The sequence below is a fragment of the Cherax quadricarinatus genome, chromosome 95 (assembly GCF_038502225.1).
Source record: "Cherax quadricarinatus isolate ZL_2023a chromosome 95, ASM3850222v1, whole genome shotgun sequence".
In the NCBI taxonomy this organism is placed as follows: Eukaryota; Metazoa; Arthropoda; class Malacostraca; order Decapoda; family Parastacidae; genus Cherax; species Cherax quadricarinatus.
The window spans coordinates 4,379,647-4,405,142 of record NC_091386.1 but is presented as its reverse complement, the minus strand read 5'-3'; the positions used below and the strand labels follow the sequence as shown (position 1 = coordinate 4,405,142).

Genomic DNA, 25,496 nt, shown 5'->3' with positions numbered 1-25,496 from the left:
AATACAGTGGACCCTCAGCTAACTATGGCATCACCTAATGTTAAATCCAGCTAACGATACATTTTAACGCAAAAATTTTGCCTCGGCTAACGCTAAAAAACTCGCCCTACACGATTCGTTCAAGACACGTGGGTGGGTGCCAGTGTTTACAAGCCAGCCAGTGCGGTCGCATCCATGCATACAATCGGAACATTTCATATTATCACAGCGTTTTTAGTGATTGCACCTGCAAAATAAGTGACCATGGGCCCCAAGAAAGCTTCTAGTGCCAACCCTGCAGGAAAAAGGGTGAGAATTACTATGGATATGAAGAAAGAGATTAAGGAAATGTGTGCAATGTGGGTTGAAGTGCAAACCTTTATGGATGAAAATCACCCTCACACAGCTATTGCAATGACAATGTTGTGAACCACTTTAGACAAATCATAAAGGAACGAGAGGTACAGACCTCTATGGACAGATATGTTGTGCGGCAGAAGTCCAGTGACTCTGAAGCTGGTCCTAGTGGCATTAAAAGAAGGGAAGTAACACTGGAAAAGGACTTGATACCTCAAGTCCTAATGGAAGGGGATTCCCCTTCTAAACATTAACAACTTCCACACTCTTCCCTCCTCCCATCCCATCAATCATCACCAGATCTTTAATAAAGGTAAGTGTCAGTTTGTGTGTATTAAAATTAATATTTCATGTGGTAAAAATTTTTTTTTTTCATACTTTGGGGTGTCTTGCACGGATTAATTTGATTTCCATTATTTCTTATGGGGAAAATTAATTCAGCTAACGATAATTTCAGCAAACGATGAGCTTTCAGGAACGGATTAATATCGTTAGCTGAGGGTCCACTGTACAGTGGACCCCCGCATAATGATCACCTCCCAATGCGACCAATTATGTAAGTGTATTTATGTAAGTGCGTTTGTACGTGTATGTTTGGGGGTCTGATATGGACTAATCTACTTCACAATATTCATTATCGGAACAAATTCGGTCAGTACTGGCACCTGAACATACTTCTGGAATGAAAAAATATCGTTAACCGGGGGTCCACTGTACTTGTCAAAACGTGTTCAACATTGGTTGATTCTATGCCACATCTGTAGCAATGCTCATGAAAGCAATGGGTAGTCATCTCTCTTATTAAATCAATTATCTGTCATATCACTGCTGGGTATTTTTCAAATAAATATTAATTTTCTAATTACTTGTGTTATTTCATCACTGTCCCAATTAATATACACACTACTGTATATGTATGTATAGTGTGAATTGAGTGTAAGTAGCAATATGTACCAGTCATCTCGCATGTTTATGAAATCGAAAAAAAGACTCTAGCAATCCTAACATCATGCAAAACAATTACAGGTTTCTGTTTTACACTTACTTAGCAGGATGGTAGTACCTCCCTGGGTGGTTACTGTCTACCAACCTACAGGACAGTAGTACCTCACTGGGTGGTTACTGTCTACCAACCTACTACAGGACAGTAGTACCTCCCTGGGTGGTTACTGTCTACCAACCTACAGGACAGTAGTACCTCACTGGGTGGTTACTGTCTACCAACCTACTACAGGACAGTAGTACCTCCCTGGGTGGTTACTGTCTACCAACCTACAGGACAGTAGTACCTCACTGGGTGGTTACTGTCTACCAACCTACAGGACAGTAGTACCTCCCTGGGTGGTTACTGTCTACCAACCTACTACACGACAGTAGTACCTCCCTGGGTGGTTTCTGTCTACCAACCTACTACAGGACAGCAGTACCTCCCTGGGTGGTTTCTGTCTACCAACCTACTACAGGACAGTAGTACCTCACTGGGTGGTTACTGTCTACCAACCTACTACAGGACAGTAGTACCTCCCTGGGTGGTTACTGTCTACCAACCTACTACACGACAGTAGTACCTCCCTGGGTGGTTACTGTCTACCAACCTACTACAGGACAGTAGTACCTCCCTGGGTGGTAACTGTCTACCAACCTACTACACGACAGTAGTACCTCCCTGGGTGGTTACTGTCTACCAACCTACTACAGGACAGTAGTACCTCCCTGGGTGGTAACTGTCTACCAACCTACTACACGACAGTAGTACCTCCCTGGGTGGTTACTGTCTACCAACCTACTACAGGACAGTAGTACCTCCCTAGGTGGTTACAGTCTACCAACCTACTACAGGACAGTAGTACCTCCCTGGGTGGTTACAGTCTACCAACCTACTACAGGACAGTAGTACCTCACTGGGTGGTTACTGTCTACCAACCTACTACACGACAGTAGTACCTCCCTGGGTGGTTACTGTCTACCAACCTACTACAGGACAGTAGTACCTCACTGGGTGGTTACTGTCTACCAACCTACTACAGGACAGTAGTACCTCCCTGGGTGGTTACAGTCTACCAACCTACTACAGGACAGTAGTAACTCACTGGGTGGTTACTGTCTACCAACCTACTACGGGAGAGTAGTACCTCCCTGGGTGGTTACTGTCTACCAACCTACTACACGACAGTAGTACCTCCCTGGGTGGTTACTGTCTACCAACCTACTACAGGACAGTAGTACCTCCCTGGGTGGTTACTGTCTACCAACCTACTACAGGACAGTAGTACCTCACTGGGTGGTTACTGTCTACCAACCTACTACAGGACAGTAGTACCTCCCTGGGTGGTTACAGTCTACCAACCTACTACGGGAGAGTAGTACCTCCCTGGGTGGTTACTGTCTACCAACCTACTACACGACAGTAGTACCTCCCTGGGTGGTTACTGTCTACCAACCTACTACACGACAGTAGTACCTCCCTGGGTGGTTACTGTCTACCAACCTACTACAGGACAGTAGTACCTCACTGGGTGGTTACTGTCTACCAACCTACTACAGGAGAGTAGTACCTCCCTGGGTGGTTACTGTCTACCAACCTACTACACGACAGTAGTACCTCCCTGGGTGGTTACTGTCTACCAACCTACTACAGGACAGTAGTACCTCCCTGGGTGGTTACTGTCTACCAACCTACTACAGGACAGTAGTACCTCCCTGGGTGGTTACAGTCTACCAACCTACTACACGACAGTAGTACCTCACTGGGTGGTTACTGTCTACCAACCTACTACAGGACAGTAGTACCTCCCTGGGTGGTTACAGTCTACCAACCTACTACAGGACGGTAGTACCTCCCTGGGTGGTAACTGTCTACCAACCTACTACAGGACGGTAGTACCTCCATGGGTGGTTACTGTCTACCAACCTACTACAGGACGGTAGTACCTCACTGGGTGGTTACAGTCTACCAACCTACTACAGGACGGTAGTACCTCCCTGGGTGGTTACAGTCTACCAACCTACTACAGGACGGTAGTACCTCCCTGGGTGGTAACTGTCTACCAACCTACTACAGGACGGTAGTACCTCCCTGGGTGGTTACTGTCTACCAGCCTACTACAGGACGGTAGTACCTCCCTGGGTGGTTACTGTCTACCAACCTACTACAGGACGGTAGTACCTCCCTGGGTGGTTACTGTCTACCAACCTACTACAGGACAGTAGTACCTCCCTGGGTGGTTACTGTCTACCAACCTACTACAGGACGGTAGTACCTCCCTGGGTGGTTACAGTCTACCAACCTACTACAGGACAGTAGTACATCCCTGGGTGGTTACTGTCTACCAACATACTACAGGACGGTAGTACCTCCCTGGGTGGTTACTGTCTACCAACCTACTACAGGAGAGTAGTACCTCCCTGGGTGGTTACTGTCTACCAACCTACTACAGGAGAGTAGTACCTCCCTGGGTGGTTACTGTCTACCAACCTACTACAGGAGAGTAGTACCTCCCTGGGTGGTTACTGTCTACCAACCTACTACACGACAGTAGTACCTCCCTGGGTGGTTACTGTCTACCAACCTACTACAGGACAGTAGTACCTCCCTGGGTGGTTACAGTCTACCAACCTACTACACGACAGTAGTACCTCCCTGGGTGGTTACTGTCTACCAACCTACTACACGACAGTAGTACCTCCCTGGGTGGTTACTGTCTACCAACCTACTACAGGACAGTAGTACCTCCCTGGGTGGTTACTGCCTACCAACCTACTACAGGACAGTAGTACCTCCCTGGGTGGTTACTGTCTACCAACCTACAGGACAGTAGTACCTCCCTGGGTGGTTACTGTCTACCAACATACTACAGGACGGTAGTACCTCCCTGGGTGGTTACTGTCTACCAACCTACTACAGGAGAGTAGTACCTCCCTGGGTGGTTACTGCCTACCAACCTACTACAGGACAGTAGTACCTCCCTGGGTGGTTACTGTCTACCAACCTACTACAGGAGAGTAGTACCTCCCTGGGTGGTTACTGCCTACCAACCTACTACAGGACGGTAGTACCTCCCTGGGTGGTTACAGTCTACCAACCTACTACAGGACAGTAGTACCTCCCTGGGTGGTTACTGTCTACCAACCTACTACAGGACAGTAGTACCTCCCTGGGTGGTTACAGTCTACCAACCTACTACAGGACAGCAGTACCTCCCTAGGTACAGTCTACCATCCTACTACAGGACAGTAGTACCTCCCGGGGTGGTTACAGTCTACCAACCTACTACAGGACAGTAGTACCTCCCTGGGTGGTTACAGTCTACCAACCTACTACAGGACAGTAGTACCTCCCTGGGTGGTTACTGTCTACCAACCTACTACAGGACAGTAGTACCTCCCTGGGTGGTTACAGTCTACCAACCTACTACAGGACAGTAGTACCTCCCTGGGTGGTTACAGTCTACCAACCTACTACAGGACAGTAGTACCTCCCTGGTTGGTTACTGTCTACCAACCTACTACAGGACAGTAGTACCTCCCTGGGTGGTTACTGTCTACCAACCTACTACAGGACAGTACTACCTCCCTGGGTAGTTACAGTCTACCAACCTACTACAGGACAGTAGTACCTCCCTGGGTGGTTACAGTCTACCAACCTACTACAGGACAGTAGTACCTCCCTGGGTGGTTACTGTCTACCAACCTACTACAGGACAGTAGTACCTCCCGGGGTGGTTACTGTCTACCAACCTACTACAGGACAATAGTACCTCCCTAGGTAGTTACAGTCTACCAACCTACTACAGGACAGTAGTACCTCCCTGGGTACAGTCTACCAACCTACTACAGGACAGTAGTACCTCCCTGGGTAGTTATATTCTACCAACCTACTACAGGACAGTAGTACCTCCCTGGGTAGTTACAGTCTACCAACCTACTACAGGATAGTAGTACCTCCCTGGGTGGTTACAGTCTGCCAACCTACTACAGGACAGTAGTACCTCCCTGGGTGGTTACTGTCTACCAACCTACTACAGGACAGTAGTACCTCCCTGGGTGGTTACAGTCTACCAACCTACTACAGGACAGTAGTACCTCCCTGGGTGGTTACAGTCTACCAACCTACTACAGGACAGTAGTACCTCCCTGGGTAGTTATATTCTACCAACCTACTACAGGACAGTAGTACCTCCCTGGTTGGTTACAGTCTACCAACCTACTACAGGATAGTACCTCCCTGGGTGGTTACAGTCTACCAACCTACTACAGGACAGTAGTACCTCCCTGGGTGGTTACTGTCTACCAACCTACTACAGGACAGTAGTACCTCCCTGGGTGGTTACAGTCTACCAACCTACTACAGGACAGTAGTACCTCCCTGGGTGGTTACAGTCTACCAACCTACTACAGGACAGTAGTACCTCCCTGGGTAGTTATATTCTACCAACCTACTACAGGACAGTAGTACCTCCCTGGTTGGTTACTGTCTACCAACCTACTACAGGATAGTACCTCCCTGGGTGGTTACAGTCTACCAACCTACTACAGGACAGTAGTACCTCCCTGGGTGGTTACTGTCTACCAACCTACTACAGGACAGTAGTACCTCCCTGGGTGGTTACTGTCTACCAACCTACTACAGGACAGTAGTACCTCCCTGGGTGGTTACAGTCTACCAACCTACTACAGGACAGTAGTACCTCCCTGGGTGGTTACAGTCTACCAACCTACTACAGGACAGTAGTACCTCCCTGGGTGGTTACAGTCTACCAACCTACTACAGGACAGTAGTACCTCCCTGGGTGGTTACAGTCTACCAACCTACTACAGGACAGTAGTACCTCCCTGGGTGGTTACAGTCTACCAACCTACTACAGGACAGTAGTACCTCCCTAGGTGGTTACAGTCTACCAACCTACTACAGGACAGTAGTACCTCCCTGGGTGGTTACAGTCTACCAACCTACTACAGGACAGTAGTACCTCCCTGGGTGGTTACTGTCTACCAACCTACTACAGGACAGTAGTACCTCCCTGGGTGGTTACAGTCTACCAACCTACTACAGGACAGTAGTACCTCCCTATGTGGTTACAGTCTACCAACCTACTACAGGACAGTAGTACCTCCCTGGGTGGTTACAGTCTACCAACCTACTACAGGACAGTAGTACCTCCCTGGGTGGTTACAGTCTACCAACCTACTACAGGACAGTAGTACCTCCCTGGGTGGTTACAGTCTACCAACCTACTACAGGACAGTAGTACCTCCCTGGGTGGTTACAGTCTACCAACCTACTACAGGACAGTAGTACCTCCCTGGGTGGTTACAGTCTACCAACCTACTACAGGACAGTAGTACCTCCCTGGGTGGTTACAGTCTACCAACCTACTACAGGACAGTAGTACCTCCCTGGGTGGTTACAGTCTACCAACCTACTACAGGACAGTAGTACCTCCCTGGGTGGTTACAGTCTACCAACCTACTACAGGACAGTAGTACCTCCCTGGGTAGTTACTGTCTACCAACCTACTACAGGACAGTAGTACCTCCCTGGGTGGTTACAGTCTACCAACCTACTACAGGACAGTAGTACCTCCCTGGGTGGTTACAGTCTACCAACCTACTACAGGACAGTAGTACCTCCCTGGGTGGTTACAGTCTACCAACCTACTACAGGACAGTAGTACCTCCCTGGGTGGTTACTGTCTACCAACCTACTACAGGACAGTAGTACCTCCCTGGGTGGTTACTGTCTACCAACCTACTACAGGACAGTAGTACCTCCCTGGGTGGTTACTGTCTACCAACCTACTACAGGACAGTAGTACCTCCCTGGGTGGTTACTGTCTACCAACCTACTACAGGACAGTAGTACCTCCCTGTGTGGTTACTGTCTACCAACCTACTACAGGACAGTAGTACCTCCCTGGGTGGTTACAGTCTACCAACCTACTACAGGACAGTAGTACCTCCCTGGGTGGTTACTGTCTACCAACCTACTACAGGACAGTAGTACCTCCCTGGGTGGTTACTGTCTACCAACGTAATACAGGACATTAGTACCTCCCTGGGTGGTTACAGTCTACCAACCTACTACAGGACAGTAGTACCTCCCTGGGTAGTTACAGTCTACCAACCTACTACAGGACAGTAGTACCTCCCTGGGTGGTTACAGTCTACCAACCTACTACAGGACAGTAGTACCTCCCTGGGTGGTTACTGTCTACCAACCTACTACAGGACAGTAGTACCTCCCTGGGTGGTTACAGTCTACCAACCTACTACACGATAGTAGTACCTCCCTGGGTGGTTACAGTCTACCAACCTACTACAGGACAGTAGTACCTCCCTGGGTGGTTACTGTCTACCAACCTACTACAGGACAGTATTACCTCCCTGGGTGGTTACAGTCTACCAACCTACTACACGACAGTAGTACCTCCCTGGGTGGTTACAGTCTACCAACCTACTACAGGACAGTAGTACCTCCCTGGGTGGTTACTGTCTACCAACCTACTACAGGACAGTAGTACCTCCCTGGGTGGTTACAGTCTACCAACCTACTACAGGACAGTAGTACCTCCCTGGGTGGTTACAGTCTACCAACCTACTACAGGACAGTAGTACCTCCCTGGGTGGTTACTGTCTACCAACCTACTACAGGACAGTAGTACCTCCCTGTGTGGTTACAGTCTACCAACCTACTACACGACAGTAGTACCTCCCTGGGTGGTTACAGTCTACCAACCTACTACAGGACAGTAGTACCTCCCTGGGTGGTTACTGTCTACCAACCTACTACAGGACAGTAGTACCTCCCTGGGTGGTTACAGTCTACCAACCTACTACAGGACAGTAGTACCTCCCTGGGTGGTTACAGTCTACCAACCTACTACAGGACAGTAGTACCTCCCTGGGTGGTTACAGTCTACCAACCTACTACAGGACAGTAGTACCTCCCTGGGTGGTTACAGTCTACCAACCTACTACAGGACAGTAGTACCTCCCTGGGTGGTTACAGTCTACCAACCTACTACAGGACAGTAGTACCTCCCTGGGTGGTTACTGTCTACCAACCTACTACAGGACAGTAGTACCTCCCTGGGTGGTTACAGTCTACCAACCTACTACAGGACAGTAGTACCTCCCTGGGTGGTTACAGTCTACCAACCTACTACAGGACAGTAGTACCTCCCTGGGTGGTTACAGTCTACCAACCTACTACAGGACAGTAGTACCTCCCTGGGTGGTTACTGTCTACCAACCTACTACAGGACAGTAGTACCTCCCTGGGTGGTTACAGTCTACCAACCTACTACAGGACATTAGTACCTCCCTGGGTGGTTACAGTCTACCAACCTACTACAGGACAGTAGTACCTCCCTGGGTGGTTACAGTCTACCAACCTACTACAGGACAGTAGTACCTCCCTGGGTGGTTACAGTCTACCAACCTACTACAGGACATTAGTACCTCCCTGGGTGGTTACAGTCTACCAACCTACTACAGGACAGTAGTACCTCCCTGGGTGGTTACTGTCTACCAACCTACTACAGGACAGTAGTACCTCCCTGGGTGGTTACAGTCTACCAACCTACTACAGGACAGTAGTACCTCCCTGGGTGGTTACAGTCTACCAACCTACTACAGGACAGTAGTACCTCCCTGGGTAGTTACAGTCTACCAACCTACTACACGACAGTAGTACCTCCCGGGGTGGTTACAGTCTACCAACCTACTACAGGACAGTAGTACCTCCCTGGGTGGTTACAGTCTACCAACCTACTACAGGACAGTAGTACCTCCCTGGGTGGTTACTGTCTACCAACCTACTACAGGACAGTAGTACCTCCCTGTGTGGTTACAGTCTACCAACCTACTACAGGACAGTAGTACCTCCCGGGGTGGTTACAGTCTACCAACCTACTACAGGACAGTAGTACCTCCCTGGGTGGTTACAGTCTACCAACCTACTACAGGACAGTAGTACCTCCCTGGGTGGTTACTGTCTACCAACCTACTACAGGACAGTAGTACCTCCCTGTGTGGTTACAGTCTACCAACCTACTACAGGACAGTAGTACCTCCCGGGGTGGTTACAGTCTACCAACCTACTACAGGACAGTAGTACCTCCCTGGGTGGTTACAGTCTACCAACCTACTACAGGACAGTAGTACCTCCCTGGGTGGTTACAGTCTACCAACCTACTACAGGACAGTAGTACCTCCCGGGGTGGTTACAGTCTACCAACCTACTACAGGACAGTAGTACCTCCCTGTGTGGTTACAGTCTACCAACCTACTACAGGACAGTAGTACCTCCCGGGGTGGTTACAGTCTACCAACCTACTACAGGACAGTAGTACCTCCCTGGGTGGTTACAGTCTACCAACCTACTACAGGACAGTAGTACCTCCCTGGGTGGTTACAGTCTACCAACCTACTACAGGACAGTAGTACCTCCCTGGGTGGTTACAGTCTACCAACCTACTACAGGACAGTAGTACCTCCCTGGGTGGTTACAGTCTACCAACCTACTACAGGACAGTAGTACCTCCCTGGGTGGTTACAGTCTACCAACCTACTACAGGACAATAGTACCTCCCTGGGTGGTTACAGTCTAACCCAGTATATAATCTTTCATTTTCATTAGGGTATAATATAGGTCAGGCAAAAAAAAAAAAAAAAAAAAAAATACAATACAATACGTCAATAACAAGTCTGACAAAGAATAAAGTGTTTGTGACAATTACATTAACTTCTTCAGTTCTTTACATAATTTTAAAATTAGATACAAGTGAGAATGGGTAATATTAGTAGTTTCAGATACTGTGAACCAGAGTAACGCAGCACAAAGTACCCTTCGTACATTATCTCGACTCTGGTGCGTTATTAAGGAGCGCTCCTTGACTGGCACTGTTGACTATCAGCAGCCAGGAAGTTGCCTCCAGGGGTTTGACTGTGATAGAGGAAGTACAGTGGACCGTCGAATTTCATCGTCCTACAGATTTTTATTCTTTATACAGTGGACCCCCGGTTAACGATATTTTTTCACTCCAGAAGTATGTTCAGGTGCCAGTACTGACCGAATTTGTTCCCATAAGAAATATTGTGAAGTAGATTAGTCCATTTCAGACCCCCAAACATACACGTACAAACGCACTTACATAAATACACTTACATAATTGGTCGCATTCGGAGGTGATCGTTACGCAGGGGTCCACTATATAATGTATTTTTTAATACTTTTGGGTGTCTGGAGTGGATTAATTGGATTTACAATATTTCTTATGGGAAATATTAACAATGTATGTAAATCCAATTAATCCATTCCAGACACCCAAATATATTAACAAAAAATACACTTAACCCTTTGACTGTCGCGGCTATATATATACATCTTACGAGGTACTGTGTTTGACATATACATACTCAAATTCTAGCGGCTTCAAATCAAGCAGGAGAAAGCTGGTAGGCCCACATGTGAGGGAATGGGTCAGTGTGCACCATATAAAAAAATCCTGGAGCACACAGTGCATAATGAGAAAAAAAAAAACTCCGACCGTTTTTTTTAATTAAAATGCCGAATTTGTGGTCTATTTTCGTATAGTATTTATGGTTGTATTCTCGTTTTCTTGGTCTCATTTGATAGAATGGAAAACATATTATAGAAATAGAGGTAATTTTGATTGATTTTACTATAAAAAGAACCTAGAAATGGAGCTCAAAGTAGGGGAAACGTTTGATTTTTGCCAATGTTCAAAAGTAAACAAATGATGTCATTGTCCAATAAATGTCCAACTAGCCATTCTAATATGCAGTCATGAATGGGTTGATGTTATTTATACAATTATTACAGTATTGCAGTAGTCTGCATAATAGTAAGTCTTCTATTTTTTGTTTGAATAAAAATTAAAAATAGAAAGCAAGAGTAATATCAGAGGAGCCTGGAGACATAACTGATGAACAAAGAAAATGTTATTTTAGAGCCAGGAATGTCTGCATTGTTCATTCTGGACCTTATTTTGAAATTGTCAAATTTTTTAGTTTTCGTGAAATTGGCCAAATTGCAAATTTCTGACCACATTATTAGGTAGTAGAAATCGGTAAATGGGCAGTTTCTTGTACTCAATCTATAGAAAAAATGGAGTTCTAAAGAAATAGCTATGAGTTTGGGCGACTGGAACAATGGAATTAGCCGAAAATAGGGCTCAAAGTGCGCGAAATCGCCGATTTGTAAACAGCGCCGAGGTCAATAACTTCGCGAGAGCATAATTCCATCAGTTTTCCATCAAATTTCGTTTTTTTTTGGTATCATTACAATCGGGAAAAGATTCTCTATCATTTCAAAAGAAAAAATAATTTTTTTTTTTTTAAATTTTGCGACACCAGGAGACACCTCAGGATTGGGGGTTGCGACAGTCAAAGGGTTAATAGAGAATAATTATAGTTTTACATTCAGAAAAGGGACGATGAAATTCGAGGGTCCATTGTATACACCTTTCCCCCACATCAGGTCGCTAGTCCAGGCCGAATTATTGTAATGGAAATAAATGGTATAAAATACCGACACAATGGCAATAAACACAAACAGATGTGTTTGTGACTTGATAAAGCCCACTGTGTGAGCGAAACATTGTCAATAAAGGATCACATACTGCTTTTGAGTTTATATTTCCGTATTATTGTAATCACGGAGCGCTGAACACACACGTCATATAGCTCCTTGGGGAATAGGGGGGACACTGATTCAATCACAGGAAAGGGGGAGTACAGTTCCAATTCCTTAGAGCCTAGACAAAAACCACTAGTAACCGCTCTTACGGTGCATTCCCAAGAATTTGGCTTATACAATTCTTACATGATTTTTTTTTTTTTCAACAAGTCGGCCGTATCCCACCGAGGCAGAGTGACTCAAAGATTAAAGAAAATCCCCAAAAATAAAATACTTTCATCATTCAACACTTTCACCTCACTCACACAAACACTGTTTTTGCAGAGGTGCCCAGAATACAATAGTTCAGAAGTTTTTTTTTTTTTTTTTTTTTTTTTCCCCAACAAGTCGGCAGTCTCCCACCGAGGCAGGGTGACCCAAAAAGAAAGAAAATCCCCAAAAATAAAATACTTTCATCATCATTCAACACTTTCACCTCAATCACACAATCACTGTTTTTGCAGAGGTGCTCAGAACACAACAGTTTAGAAGCATATACGTATAGAGATACACAACATATCCCTCCAAACTGCTAATATCCCAAAACCCCTCCTTTAGAGTGCAGGCATTGTACTTCCCATTTCCAGGACTCAAGTCCGGCTATATAAAAATAACTGGTTTCCCTGAATCCCTTCACTAAATATTACCCTGCTCACACTCCAACAGATCGTCAGGTCCCAAATACCATTCGTCTCCATTCACTCCTATCGAACACGCTCATACACGCCTACTGGAAGTCCAAGCCCCTCGTCCACAAAACCTCCCTTACTCCTTCCTTCCAACCTTTTCGAGGACGACCTCTACCCCGCCTTCCTTCCTTCTACAGATTTAAATGCTCTCCATGTCATTCTACTTTGATCCATTCTCTCTAAATGACCAAACCACCTCAACAAACCCTCTTCAGCCCTCTGACTAATACTTTTATTAACTCCACACCTTCTCCTAATTTCCACACTCCGAATTTTCTGCATAATATTTACACCACACATAATATTTACACCCTTAGACAGGACATCTCCACTGCCTCCAACCGCCTCCTCACTGCTGCATTCACAACCCAAGCTTCACACCCATATAAGAGTGTTGGTACTACTATACTTTCATACATTCCCTTCTTTGCCACCATAGATAATGTTTTTTGACTCCACATATACCTCAATCACTACTCACCTTTTTTCCTTCATTAATTCTATGATTAACCTCATCCTTCATAAATCCATCCGCCGACACGTCAACTCCCAAATATCTGAAAACATTCACTTCTTCCATACTCCTCCTCCCCAATTTGATATCCAATTTTTCTTTATCTAAATCATTTGATACCCTCATCACCTTACTCTTTTCTATGTTCACTTTCAACTTTCTACCTTTACACACATTCTCAAACTCATCCACTAACCTTTGCAATTTTTCTTTAGAATCTTCCATAAGCACAGTATCATCAGCAAAAAGTAACTGTCAATTCCCATTTTGTATTTGATTCCCCATAATTTAATCCCACCCCTCTCCCGAACACCCTAGCATTTACTTCTTTTACAACCCCATCTATAAATATATTAAATAACCATGGTGACATTACACATCCCTGTCTGACTTACTTTTACCGGGAAGTAGTCTCCCTCTCTTCTACACACCCTAACCTGAGCCTCACTATCCTCATAAAAACTCTTTACAGCATTTAGTATATACGTATAAAAATACACAATACAGTGGACCCCCGGTTAACGATATTTTTTCACTCCAGAAGTATGTTCAGGTGCCAGTACTGACCGAATTTGTTCCCATAAGAAATATTGTGAAGTAGATTAGTCCATTTCAGACCCCCAAACATACACGTACAAACGCACTTACATAAATACACTTACATAACTGGTCGCATTCGGAGGTAATCGTTACGCAGGGGTCCACTGTATATCCCTCCAAACTGCCAATATCTCAAACCCCTCCTTTAGAGTGCAGGCATTGTACTTCCATTTTCCAGGACTCAAGTCCGGTTATATAAAATAACCGGTTTCCCTGAATCCCTTCACTAAATATTACCCTGCTCACACTCCAAACAGATCGTCAGGTCCCAAATACCATTCGTCTCCATTCACTCCTATCGAACACGCTCACGCATGCTTGCATTATTCTTACATGAAGTGTTAAGTTCCATAATCTGGAATAATTGTTCAAGACTATGAAGTTGAATGCTGTTCCAGGACGAGGGACTGACCACCTCAAAACCTTTCCTCCAAGGTTGGACGGACTGATTGTATCATTTTTACTTCAGTGCCACGTCTACTTCCTCCGGATACGACTGAAGAAGCCTTCAGTGTAGGTAAAATATTTCAGTCAATGATAAAGATATCCAACAAATATATGAAAAACTGTACATTTTTATTCTCATTACCTGTAACCAAAATCCAACCTTAATAGTCTGCTTGTTTCTCTTTACAACTACTAAATTTGTTTATATACCTTTAATGTCCTGATATACTATAAGGAATTAATTAGTTATTGCCATTGTATAATAAAAAAAATGCTAAACCTACAAGGGTCATTAAGCTTATTGCCATTGTAGACCTAAGAGGCTTATACCTGCCCAAAATGCTGTGCATAACTACAGTCTCCTTGCATGTACAGCTAACATTTCACCCATGTGTAAATACTTTATCACGCTGAAATAAATTATAACCGTTGCATGTGTCTTTATACAGTGGACCCCCGGTTTACGATATTATTTCATTCCAGAAGTATGTTCAGGTGCCAGTACTGACCGAATTTGTTCCCATAAGGAATATTGGGAATTAGATTAGTCCATTTCAGACCCCCAAACATACATGTACAAACACACTTCCATAAATAAACTTACATAATTGGTCGCACTGGGAGCTGATCGTAAACCGGGGGTCCACTGTACTCAAGTTTAACGTACAGGGATCCCTTTCTTATACAGTGGACCCCCGCTTTACGATCAGCTCCCAATGTGACCAATTATGTAAGTGTATTTATGTAAGTGCGTTTGTACATGTATGTTTGGGGGTCTGAAATGGACTAATCTAATTCACAATATTCCTTATGGGAACAAATTCGTTCAGTAATGGCACCTGAACATACTTCTGGAATGAAATAATATCATAAACCAGGGTCCACTGTATATGTCTTTTAATATCCGAGTTTAATGTACAGGTATCCCTTTCTGAGATCAGCGATGTAGCAACGGCTGGGTTTACAGGATATCTTCCTTGGGTTGCACACTGACCAAAACATTGTTTCAGCTATATTTCCATTGGAAATTTTAATGGCAGGATAGTGATCTCTTTCTTCTAATGGTTTATTTTTGTTATTTTGTTATAGCAAACCATGATACAGGTGGGGCTTGACCTCATAGCAAGTTGTAAGACTCGAGACCACTGCACAAGCCTCAGTTTGAGCCCCACCCATACTGTGGTCTGTTCACAGTTGTGTTATTTCAATTTCGAGGGTCATATAGCACCTGGCCAATGGTGGGGCAATCAGGTTTGATACAAGAAAGAAACAGTCAAATCCAGGTCCTTTCATCAACAAACTTCCGTTAAGTGATTTTCGTTTCATTATTATTATAATCAAAAAGAAGCGCTAAGCCACAAGGGCTATACAGCGCTGCAGAGTAGGAAAGGAAGCGAGGGTATTGGGCAGCAGAAGGGGGGAGGGGCGATCAGTAGGTTACAGAAAACAGCGGGGCAGGGGATAGTGCAGGGTAGAGGGTAGCAAGAGATTGAGGTAGAAAGGGCTGAAGGTATCATCAGAGTTTGTGAAGTCAGTCAGTTGTCAAAAAGTCAGTGAGAGTCTGGATGAAAGGTGGGTCCATCAGCGAGAAGGGAAGGTAAAGAGAGCAGCGGAGCAAAGACGACGTTGGAGGTAAATTCTGCGTGCTTGTTGATAAAGTGGGCAGTCCAACAGAATGTGGCTGACTGATAATGGAACCTGACAATTCTCACAGAGAGGAGCAGGGCACCTCTCCATGAGATATCCATGAGTAAGATGAGTATGGCCAATGCGGAGACGGGAGAGAGTAGTCTCCCAACCTCGGCACTGGTGACAAGAAGACGGCCAGTAACCTATACTCGGTTTAACACAATGAAGTTTGTTACCGAGTAGAGTAGACCAACGTTGTTGCCAACGGGTGTGAAGGTGGGTAGCTATTGCAGCAAAATAGTTCCAATTTGCCTGATCAAATTGCCAGTGTGGGTTACGAAGAGGTGGTGAATATGAAGGGAAAGTAAGAATGATTGGGAAATGATCGCTGTCATGTAAATCCGGGAGAACAGACCAGGTGAAGTCTAATGCGGAGGAGGAAGAGCAGACAGAGATTGATGCAAGAGAGTGTGCGAGTCCGAGGATCAAAATGGGTGCGAGTACCTGTATTTAAAACATGGAGGGGGTAGGTGGCAAGAAAAGCCTCTAACTGAATGCCATGGGAATCACAGTGAGACCCCCCAGAGGAAACGATGGGCATTAAAATCGCCAAGTAACAGAAGTGGTGGCAGTAATGACGATACAAGAAAGGCAATATCCAGGATAGATAATGCCAGAGAAGGAGAGAGATACGGGCTGCTGTGTAATGCAGCGAAGTACAAACAAAAAGCTGATGGTACAGAATATCAGTGCGTAGAATAAGGACACTTTCATTAAAGGTCCCATCAGGAAAAGGATCTGAAGAATACAATAAATTATAGCCTGAGATAGGATAGATAACAGCAGAGTGTAATTTTGGTTCCTGTAAGTAAACACCAACAGGGGAAAACTGGGAGAGCAACATCTGAAGCTCACCCCGATTACCCCTGAGGCCGCGAATATTCCACTGTAAATAAGCAATGATTGGCAACGATAAAGATACCTGAAATCTGCAGGTAAGGGTACCTACGGACTAGAAGGGTTAGAAAAGTCCACATGCGGTGGCAAAGGAAAACGTTCAAGTAGCGAAGGAACAGTGCATTGTGAAGAAAGGAGTTGCGCAGATGGAGAAGAGGAAAGAGAAGGAACAAAGGGTGGATCAATGTCCATTGATGGTTTGGTCTCTGCAATATATTCAGAGATTGCTTCAAGCGTTTCGGAGTTCAGAGACGTCGTATGGGAGACAATATTGGAGATGGAAGGAAGAGGAGTTTGAGTAAAGATCGGAGCTCTAATGGACTGTACCAAGGTGGGGGGGGGGCAAAAGGGTGGAGGAAACTGGAGAAGTGTGGGAGGGGACAGAAGAGGCAGAAACCCGGGAGGTGGCAGAAGAGGAAGAAACTTAGGAGAGGACAGGGGAGGAAGGCACAGTATGAGGAGGATGAACCTCCACACTTGTAACGAAGCCAGTGAAAGGGGAAGACCTAGGTACAGAGACCGGGAAGGTAAAATGTGGAGGTGGATGAAGGGAAGGAGGGGTTAAAGGAGATTTGTTGGACCTCTGAGAGGTAGAGAGACGATTGGGAGGAGGTGTCGTACGAGGTCTTGTCGATACCGGAGTTTGTGAGGGAGAACACGAAGAAGTGAGGACGGACTGAGGTGTTGAAGTAGGGATGTCTGAGCCCAGGACAGCAAAAGAATTAGATACAGGAGTGACTATGGGACTTGCAACCGCAGAGGAGGCTGCAGAAGATGGGACCCCAGAAGTGGGGGGACGTTTTGAAACACGAGAATAAGAAACACGGGGTAGTCTCCCTTGGAGGCGGAGATGAGAAACTGCCATAGCATAAGGGAGACCTTCTGCCTCTCTGAGGCAACGAATTTCCTGCTCATTTAAGTAGACCTGGCAACGGCGAGAATACGAAGGGAGAGCCTCATGACAATTAAGGCAAGAGGGAGGTTAACTGCAAGATGTATTAGAATGGTCATCGGTACCACAGACTGGGCATTCGGCTATAGATCTGCAATATTTTGCTGGGTGGCCAAATCGCCAGCAATTCCTACACTGTTGCGGTGTAGGGATCACCTTCCAAACTTGTAACCGATGTCCTGCTACATAAACAGAGGATGGGAGTTCACGGCTGTCAAAAGTTAAACGAGCCACATTGCAAGGGTATCGTCTTCGCCCGCGGGCGGGAAGAACATAAGTGTCTACCTTGAGAATTGGGAGATCTTGGAGTTCCAGCTGTTCAAGAATGTCATTGCCACATGTCTGGAAATTCTGTTGGACTATGGTATGGGGCAGAATAACAGTACCACTACAAGAATTGAGGGAATGATGTTTTTCGATAGTGATAGGAATAGTAGAAGAGAAAGATCATGAGCTTGGGTAGAATTCTGGACTGTGATGATGTGCGTACCACTCTTAAGAGCATGAAAGGAAATATCTCTACCAACGTGGCGTAGGAGCGCTTTGCCAATACTATGGTCAGAAAGATAGGCAGTAGAAGAAGTCGGTCGTAAAGTACAGAATTTAGTCCATTGTGTGGTCCGAAACTGAGTGTGGAGAGGGAGTGCATGACGTGTCGGTCTTTTCCGAGTAGAATGGGAAGGTAACGAAGTAACATCGTCAGGAGATTGTCGTTGGAGTTTCGAAGTGGGACCAGAGTCGGTTCGAAGTGAGATGGGCTGGCGATTCGAAAATCATCACACCTTAGAGGGAGAGGCCGGAAGCATAGCCAAAGGAGAGCGGAGGTCAGACAAATCGAAGGAGTCAGTGGAAGCCCCGGTACCTGAAGTGGGTGAGGAAACAGCACCAGCAAGAGGTACAGGGGCCTTAGGAGTGTCCAAAGAGTGGCCAAAAGACGAGGCGAGGTCAGAACAGGGTGCGGTAACAATAAAGGGTCTGGGGGTAGCGGGGTCATGGATTTGGGACTCCATGGTTAGGTTACTTCTTTCTTTTTGTTTTTAAGAAAAAAAAAAGAAAAAGAAGAAAATAAAAATAAAAAAAGATAAAAAAAGGGGGGACCGGGGAGGGATAGTTCCTAGGAGGAATGAAAGGGCCAGAAATCTCCCTCCACGCCCAAGAGGATCTCAGCACCACAAGTAGCGCAGATGCAGCATGGAACCCGTGCCATACCCTACCCATCATGCCAGTAAACCAGCAATCCAGGATAGCAACCTCACATCTGCCGAGCTACCTCGGTGGACAAAAGAGAGGGCGGCCGGATATCTGCCACAAAGCATACCTCCTTCGGCCACCACCCCCGGAATCCAAAACGTAGCTTCCAGAGATACACCCGTCGCCCGAAAGACACCCAAAGCCACCCTCCGGGATACCGGAGAGGGATCGGGACATCCCCAGGTGATCCAGATCCCATGGCAAACTACGCCACTGCCAAGAACCTCAACGGAATGGGATGGACCCCAGTACCCTTCCCCCTACCTATGAGCTAGTGTGCCTGTGGGAAAAATCCCAAAGGCCAAAAAGAGGAAGGGCAAAAGGGAGGGGTGGGGAGGAGGAGGAGGAAAGGAAAAAGGGGAGGATGGGATAGGAAAGGGGGGATTGGGGGGTAATTAGGTTCAGTCTGAGGAAGGAGACCGACAGGTCTAATTCCTCAGACCAAGAGCCTCTTCACCATGCCAAGGAGCCCCCCTTGAAGAGGTTTTCATTTCATAGATTAATATAAATACGTCTACTAATGTGTTTCAGTTGTATCAAGAATGCTAAGTGTCAACTGATTACCCTAGCATTCCTTCATGGCAAGCCACAAACTTTATCCTTTGTATGGACTGATGAAGCCACTGTGTGGCGAAACGTTTCGTCAATAAAGATACCCAAGAGTTGCATATGTGTCTAATTTAACAACATGTCGGTTCTTTGAACCATTCATCTACAACAAAAATAAAGTAACAGATCAGCTCAGCTGTGTATAACCCTTGTGGGTTTAGCACTTGGTTTAAATAACACATCAACTTTACTAAATTTCAATTAAACATCCATAAATCTTTCTAAAGTTTATTTTATTATCAATGTAGTTGAGATGAAGTACAGGAGGGCCCCATATATGCAGCACTTACTTCAGTGTTCTATATATTGGTTGGCTTTTAACTGAGCCATTGTTCCACCCACTGGTGACTATCACCAGCAGGTGGAACACAATGAACAACAGCTCAATTTGAACCCTACAAAAACATGGAACAAAAAAGGTGGTGTATATGTGGGGCCTTCCTGTACTTGTATTAAAAATGGCCATCACACTCACCTTAGTGTCTTCATGCTGCTTTTGTTGTACACGAGAAGAGCTACACAAACATGCACATAAACACGTTCAATCAGGTTAGCGTCTTATCCTGACTGCATGCTTGACCCGGTGATCAACATGACAAACTCTGCCTATGTGTTCTTCCTTTGAATTAGACAACCTGTGCAACACTTGGGTGTCCTTGTGGGGAAAGTGTTGCACAAGTGTAATTGTTCATCCTGTCGGTTCTCCGAACCATTCATCTACCTTCCTGCTTTACCACAGCAATGAAGTATTTGGGGACCCGAGGTTCACACCAACACTGGGAGCAATGAACAGCTGTACATGTGGAAGAAATATACAGTGCAGATTCTACAATTCTTTTACACGTGTAAATTAATAAGCAATTTAACTGCTATAATTCCAAGCACCCGTCTTAGTGGTAAATGGCCAGATTACAAAAACAATTTCAAGCACTTTTATGCTATCGATCACATTCTTAAGAAACACACACACTCATGTTCATTGAGAATGTCGTCAAAAATCTTCTAATTCAATTTCTAAGTGGTTATTATTACATCATATTCATAGAAAATGATAGTTATTGGGTCATAAAATTTCTGAAGTGAATCAGGTTGGCCCCAAGGAAGGGATGGGCACCTCCAGTTCATAGTGGTTAAACTGCGTATTAAAATATCACTGGTTTCTAAGTGTTATTATTGCACGTGTAAATTCATTTACCTATTAAGACTACAGAAGGATTAAAAATGACCAATATAGGGGATGAGGATGTCCCACAAGTTGTCTACACTACCAGAGGAAGGGCAAGAAAAACACCACAGTAATGTGTATGATATGTATTGACAGGATGATAAATTGGCAAAACGATTAAGTGGTTGTAATAGCACGATTGTACATGAACCACATAATGGGTGGGGTTCGAACCCACGGCGAGAGTGGTAAATCTCCATGCCAGTTCAAACCCTGCCCATTCCATGGTCGGATTAAGTGGTTCAACTGTTTTTACACAACAGGGATACATGTATGCCTTCACAGCTTATGAGAAGACAATGTCACCCTAGGAGCAAGCAAGGATGGCATGGTAGGGTACTAACAACTGTGCCGGGTCTAGGGGTAGGTGGTTACACCATTCCGTCAAGGTGCTCGACAACATTAACGCCTCACCTGGGATGTAGTCACCTTACAGTTGCAAGATGGGGAATGTAATAATTTACAAGTTAATATTAGAACAGTTTGCATATGACGACAGCTTTCTTACAAAGCTCCTCTATACAGAATGATTTTTTGTAACCGACTGAAAAATTGAATTCAAAATTAGATATCCCATAAAAAAACCTCCATAGCACGTACAGTCGGGCACCAATTTCGTTTTATGGTTTTTCGGTTATAGCCATTCTTCATTTATTCAGACTTCCTACAATAAATATATTCACCACTCACTATACGCTAAGGCTGAAAATATTTAAAAGGTAAGTAATGTGTGTACTGTATATGAATTTTTTAGGCCTAGCTCTATTATTCACTTAATATATGATAGTGTAAACATCTTATCAGGCTTTTACATGCATTTGAAAGTTAAAAAAAAATGTCTCACTTTACAGCAGTAACCTGGAATCTAACCTGCTGTATAAGCGGGGCCCTCCTGTACAGCAGTAACCTGGAACCTAACCTGTGTGTAAACAGGGCCCTCCTGTACAGCAGTAGCCTGGAACCTAACTTGTGTGTAAACGGGGCCCTCCTGTACAGCAGTAGCCTGGAACCTAACTTGTGTGTAAACGGGGCCCTCCTGTACAGCAGTAGCCTGGAACCTAACTTGCTGTATAAGTGGGGCCCTCCTGTACAGCAGTAACCTGGAACCTAACCTGCTCTATAAGCAGGGCCCTCCTGTACAGCAGTAGCCTGGAACCTAGCCTGCTGTTTAAGCAGGGCTCTCCTGTACAGAGGTAACCTGGAACCTAACCTGCTCTATAAGCGGGGCCCTCCTGTACAGCAGTAACCTGAAACCTAACCTGCTGTATAAGTGAGGCCCTCCTGTACAGCAGTAACCTGGAACCTAACCTGTGTGTAAACGGGGCCCTCCTGTACAGCAGTAGCCTGGAACCTAACCTGCTGTGTAAGTGGGACCCTCCTATACAGCAGTAGCCCAGAACCTAACCTGCTGTGTAAGTGGAGCCCTCCTGTACTGCTTAATTTTGAATGTATTTTTTCAACTGTTTTGGGTAAAAAACTACACTATATAGAATAGCATTATAAGAGCTTACTGGTAATAGTTGCAGAAATAGGCTGCAATGAGTTTAGTTAATACTTCACTATATTAGGTAGACCTGCACTCCATGCATTATATGGCCTATAATATTAATACCCTGCTGGTAAATTTATGCTAATCAATATGAATCTGAAACTTCAAAATGAGTGAAAATGGTAAAGAGACAAACATGAACCGTCTCTCTCTCTATGTATATATCCTTATCTTTATTTGGTTATTAAATTAAACACCTATTGTCAGGGAAATGGTAAAACTTATTTCTTCGATCTTGATGCTTTGAACTTTGACACCTTCTTTGGTTGAACTTCTTTCTTTGTGGTCGACTCTGCCTCCTGAGCATCGGTGTCGCCAAACTTTCGTTCCGTGACTCTGTATGAAAATGCCTGCAAGAGGGATAATGTCATTATGACAAATTTTTATGTCCTGTCAGTACTTATACGGTAGGACTCCTGTATCCACGGGGGAGAGATTTGAAGACCCTGCCGTGGATACCGAAACTGGATAGTAGCAAACCCTATACAGCCTCTCCTCACTTAGGGATGTACTCATTTACTGATGACTCGGACTTACAACAGGCTCCTTGACCAGTATGCATACATAAATAATGTACATTAAGGGTTAATTTCCTTTATTCTGTTATTTCAATATATGTACAGTACACTACTGTATAAACATTCAAAAATATGCCAGAAATGTTATAAATGGTGCAAAGGTGACATTAAAATAATATCAAAGATGGTTGACACAAACTTGCTACCATTATAGTATGCTCCTCACATAACGACGAATTCATTTACCACCGAGGTCATAGGTACGAAACTCCGTCATTAAGTGAGGAGAGGCTGTAAGTCCTATACATACCTATTATAAAGTTTTAATTGATAAATTATGCACAATAAGTGAAGAATTATTACTTCTTCACTGATGGGAAGCACATCATGGCTTTCTCTTTCTCTGTTTCTCTTACTTTTGTGATTTGGTGCCATTATTATGCAAAATTAAGAGGTATTTTTGGGCCACAGTAAACTGTGGATAACTGAAACCGCAGATACCGAATCAGTGAATACAGGAGTTCTACTGTACGTACAGTGGACCCCCGCATAACGATCACCTCCGAATGCGACCAATTATGTAAGTGTATTTATGTAAGTGCGTTTGTACGTGTATGTTTGGGGGTCTGAAATGGACTAATCTACTTCACAATATTCCTTATGGGAACAAATTCGGTCAGTACTGGCACCTGAACATACTTCTGGATTGAAAAAATATCGTTAACCGGGGGTCCACTGTATTATGAAATGTGTAACTAGGGACTAGATCATCCTCATGCAAATGTAACAGCAACCCCACAGGTGAGAGTGGCAAGTGCAATCACCTGACTGGCAAGAGCAGTAATTGGCCCTGAAGTGAATAATAAGCCGCCTAAGCATACAGTGCCTGGGAAACGAGAGGCAATTACAACTGATCCAAGGAAGGGCATTTCAATTTCTTGAATCCAGGGGCTTTTCACCAGTATTAAGACAACTCTCTGGCAGGGCTAAGCCTTCATACTAAAGGTTTGAAGAATGACTTAATTATACTATGCGAGCAGATGCATAGAGCACTCAGCTCACACACTGAGGTCCGTGGTTCAATCCCTGGTATGGATGGAAACATTAGGACATGTTTCCTTAAGACACCTGCTGTCCATGTTCACCTAGCAGTAAGTAGGTACCTGGGTGTTAGTAGACTGGTGTGGGTGGCATCCTGGGGACAAAAGTAATTTAATTTGCATGAAATGCTCTACATAACCAGGGAATCTCTATATAGTGTGTCACTGATGTCATTTATGGTCTGTATAAGTTGTATCATGTAAGTGTAGAAATAATTATTCTTCCTTCAACAAACTGGCGGTATCCCACCAAGGCAGGGTGGCCCAAAAAGAAAAACTTAAGTTTCTCTTTTTAACTTCAGTAATGTATACAGAAGAAGGGGTTACTAGCCCCTTGCTCCTGGCATTTTAGCCACCTCTTACGACATGCATAGCTTATGGATATAGAATTTTATTCCACTTCCCCATGGAGATAAGCGGAAATAAGAAGAACTAGTAAGAAAATAGAAGAAAACCCAGAGGGGGGGGGTGTATATATATATATGCTTGTACATGTATGTGTAGTGTGACCTAAGTGTAAGTAGAAGTAGCAAGACGTACCTGAAAACTTGCATATTTATGAGAAAAAAGACACCAGCAATCCTACTACCATCATGTAAAGCAATTACACGTTTCCATTTTACACTCGCTTGGCAGTACGGTAGTACCTTCCTGGGTGGTTGCTGTCTACCAACCTACTACCACAGGATGGTAGTACCTTACTGGGTGGTTGCTGTCTACCAGCCTACTACCACAAGATGGCAGTACCTCCCTGAGTGGTTGCTGTCTACCAGCCTACTACCCCAGGATGGCAGTACCTCCCTGAGTGGTTGCTGTCTACCAGCCTACTACCACAGGATGGTAGTACCTCCCTGGGTGGTTGCTGTCTACCAACCTACTTCCCCAGGATGGTAGCACCTCCCTGGGTGGTTGCTGTCTACCAACCTACTACCCCAGGATGGCAGTACCTCCCTGAGTGGTTGCTGTCTACCAGCCTACTACCACAGGATGGTAGTACCTCCCTGAGTGGTTGCTGTCTACCAGCCTACTACCACAGGATGGTAGTACCTCCCTGGGTGGTTGCTGTCTACCAACCTACTACTACAGGATGGTAGTACCTCCCTGGGTGGTTGATATTATTATTATTAACCTCTCAGTAGGGAAGAGTTGAACCTGTGTGGCTTGTGCAACACCCGAGAAACTGACACTTTTCTCTCAGTAGAATTCTAGTCATGACGATGAAACTACAAGGTCAAACTTTGTCACAGTAAAAGCTTGTTCTGCAACCTGTCTTTTCTAAACTACCTTTGGCAGGTCACTCAGATTCAAGTTAGTGTTTGTAGGAAGAGTTGTGACCATCTCTCAGGAGTTACCTGGAGTTTACCTGGATAGAGTTCCGGGGGTCAACGCCCCCACGGCCCGGTCTGTGACCAGGCCTCC

The 25,496-nt window shown here is 44.9% G+C and overlaps 2 protein-coding genes across 5 annotated transcripts in view; both read right to left on the bottom strand.

The window, feature by feature from the left end:
* LOC128703873 (uncharacterized) overlaps nt 1-20,844 on the bottom strand; it is a 108,363-nt gene extending 87,519 nt beyond the window's left edge. The window contains exon 1 of the mRNA XM_070104900.1: nt 20,161-20,844. Coding sequence (XP_069961001.1) covers nt 20,161-20,174 — 14 coding nt within the window. The 5' untranslated portion in view covers nt 20,175-20,844. The remainder of the gene's footprint in view (nt 1-20,160) is intronic.
* A 137-nt stretch (nt 20,845-20,981) lies between these two features.
* LOC128703870 (RNA polymerase II subunit 5-mediating protein homolog) overlaps nt 20,982-25,496 on the bottom strand; it is a 52,832-nt gene continuing 48,317 nt past the window's right edge. For all 4 annotated transcript variants that reach the window (XM_053798716.1, XM_070104902.1, XM_053798717.1 and 1 more), the window contains one exon: nt 20,982-22,809. In XM_053798716.1, the coding sequence (XP_053654691.1) occupies nt 22,681-22,809 (129 nt within the window). In that variant the 3' untranslated portion in view covers nt 20,982-22,680. The remainder of the gene's footprint in view (nt 22,810-25,496) is intronic.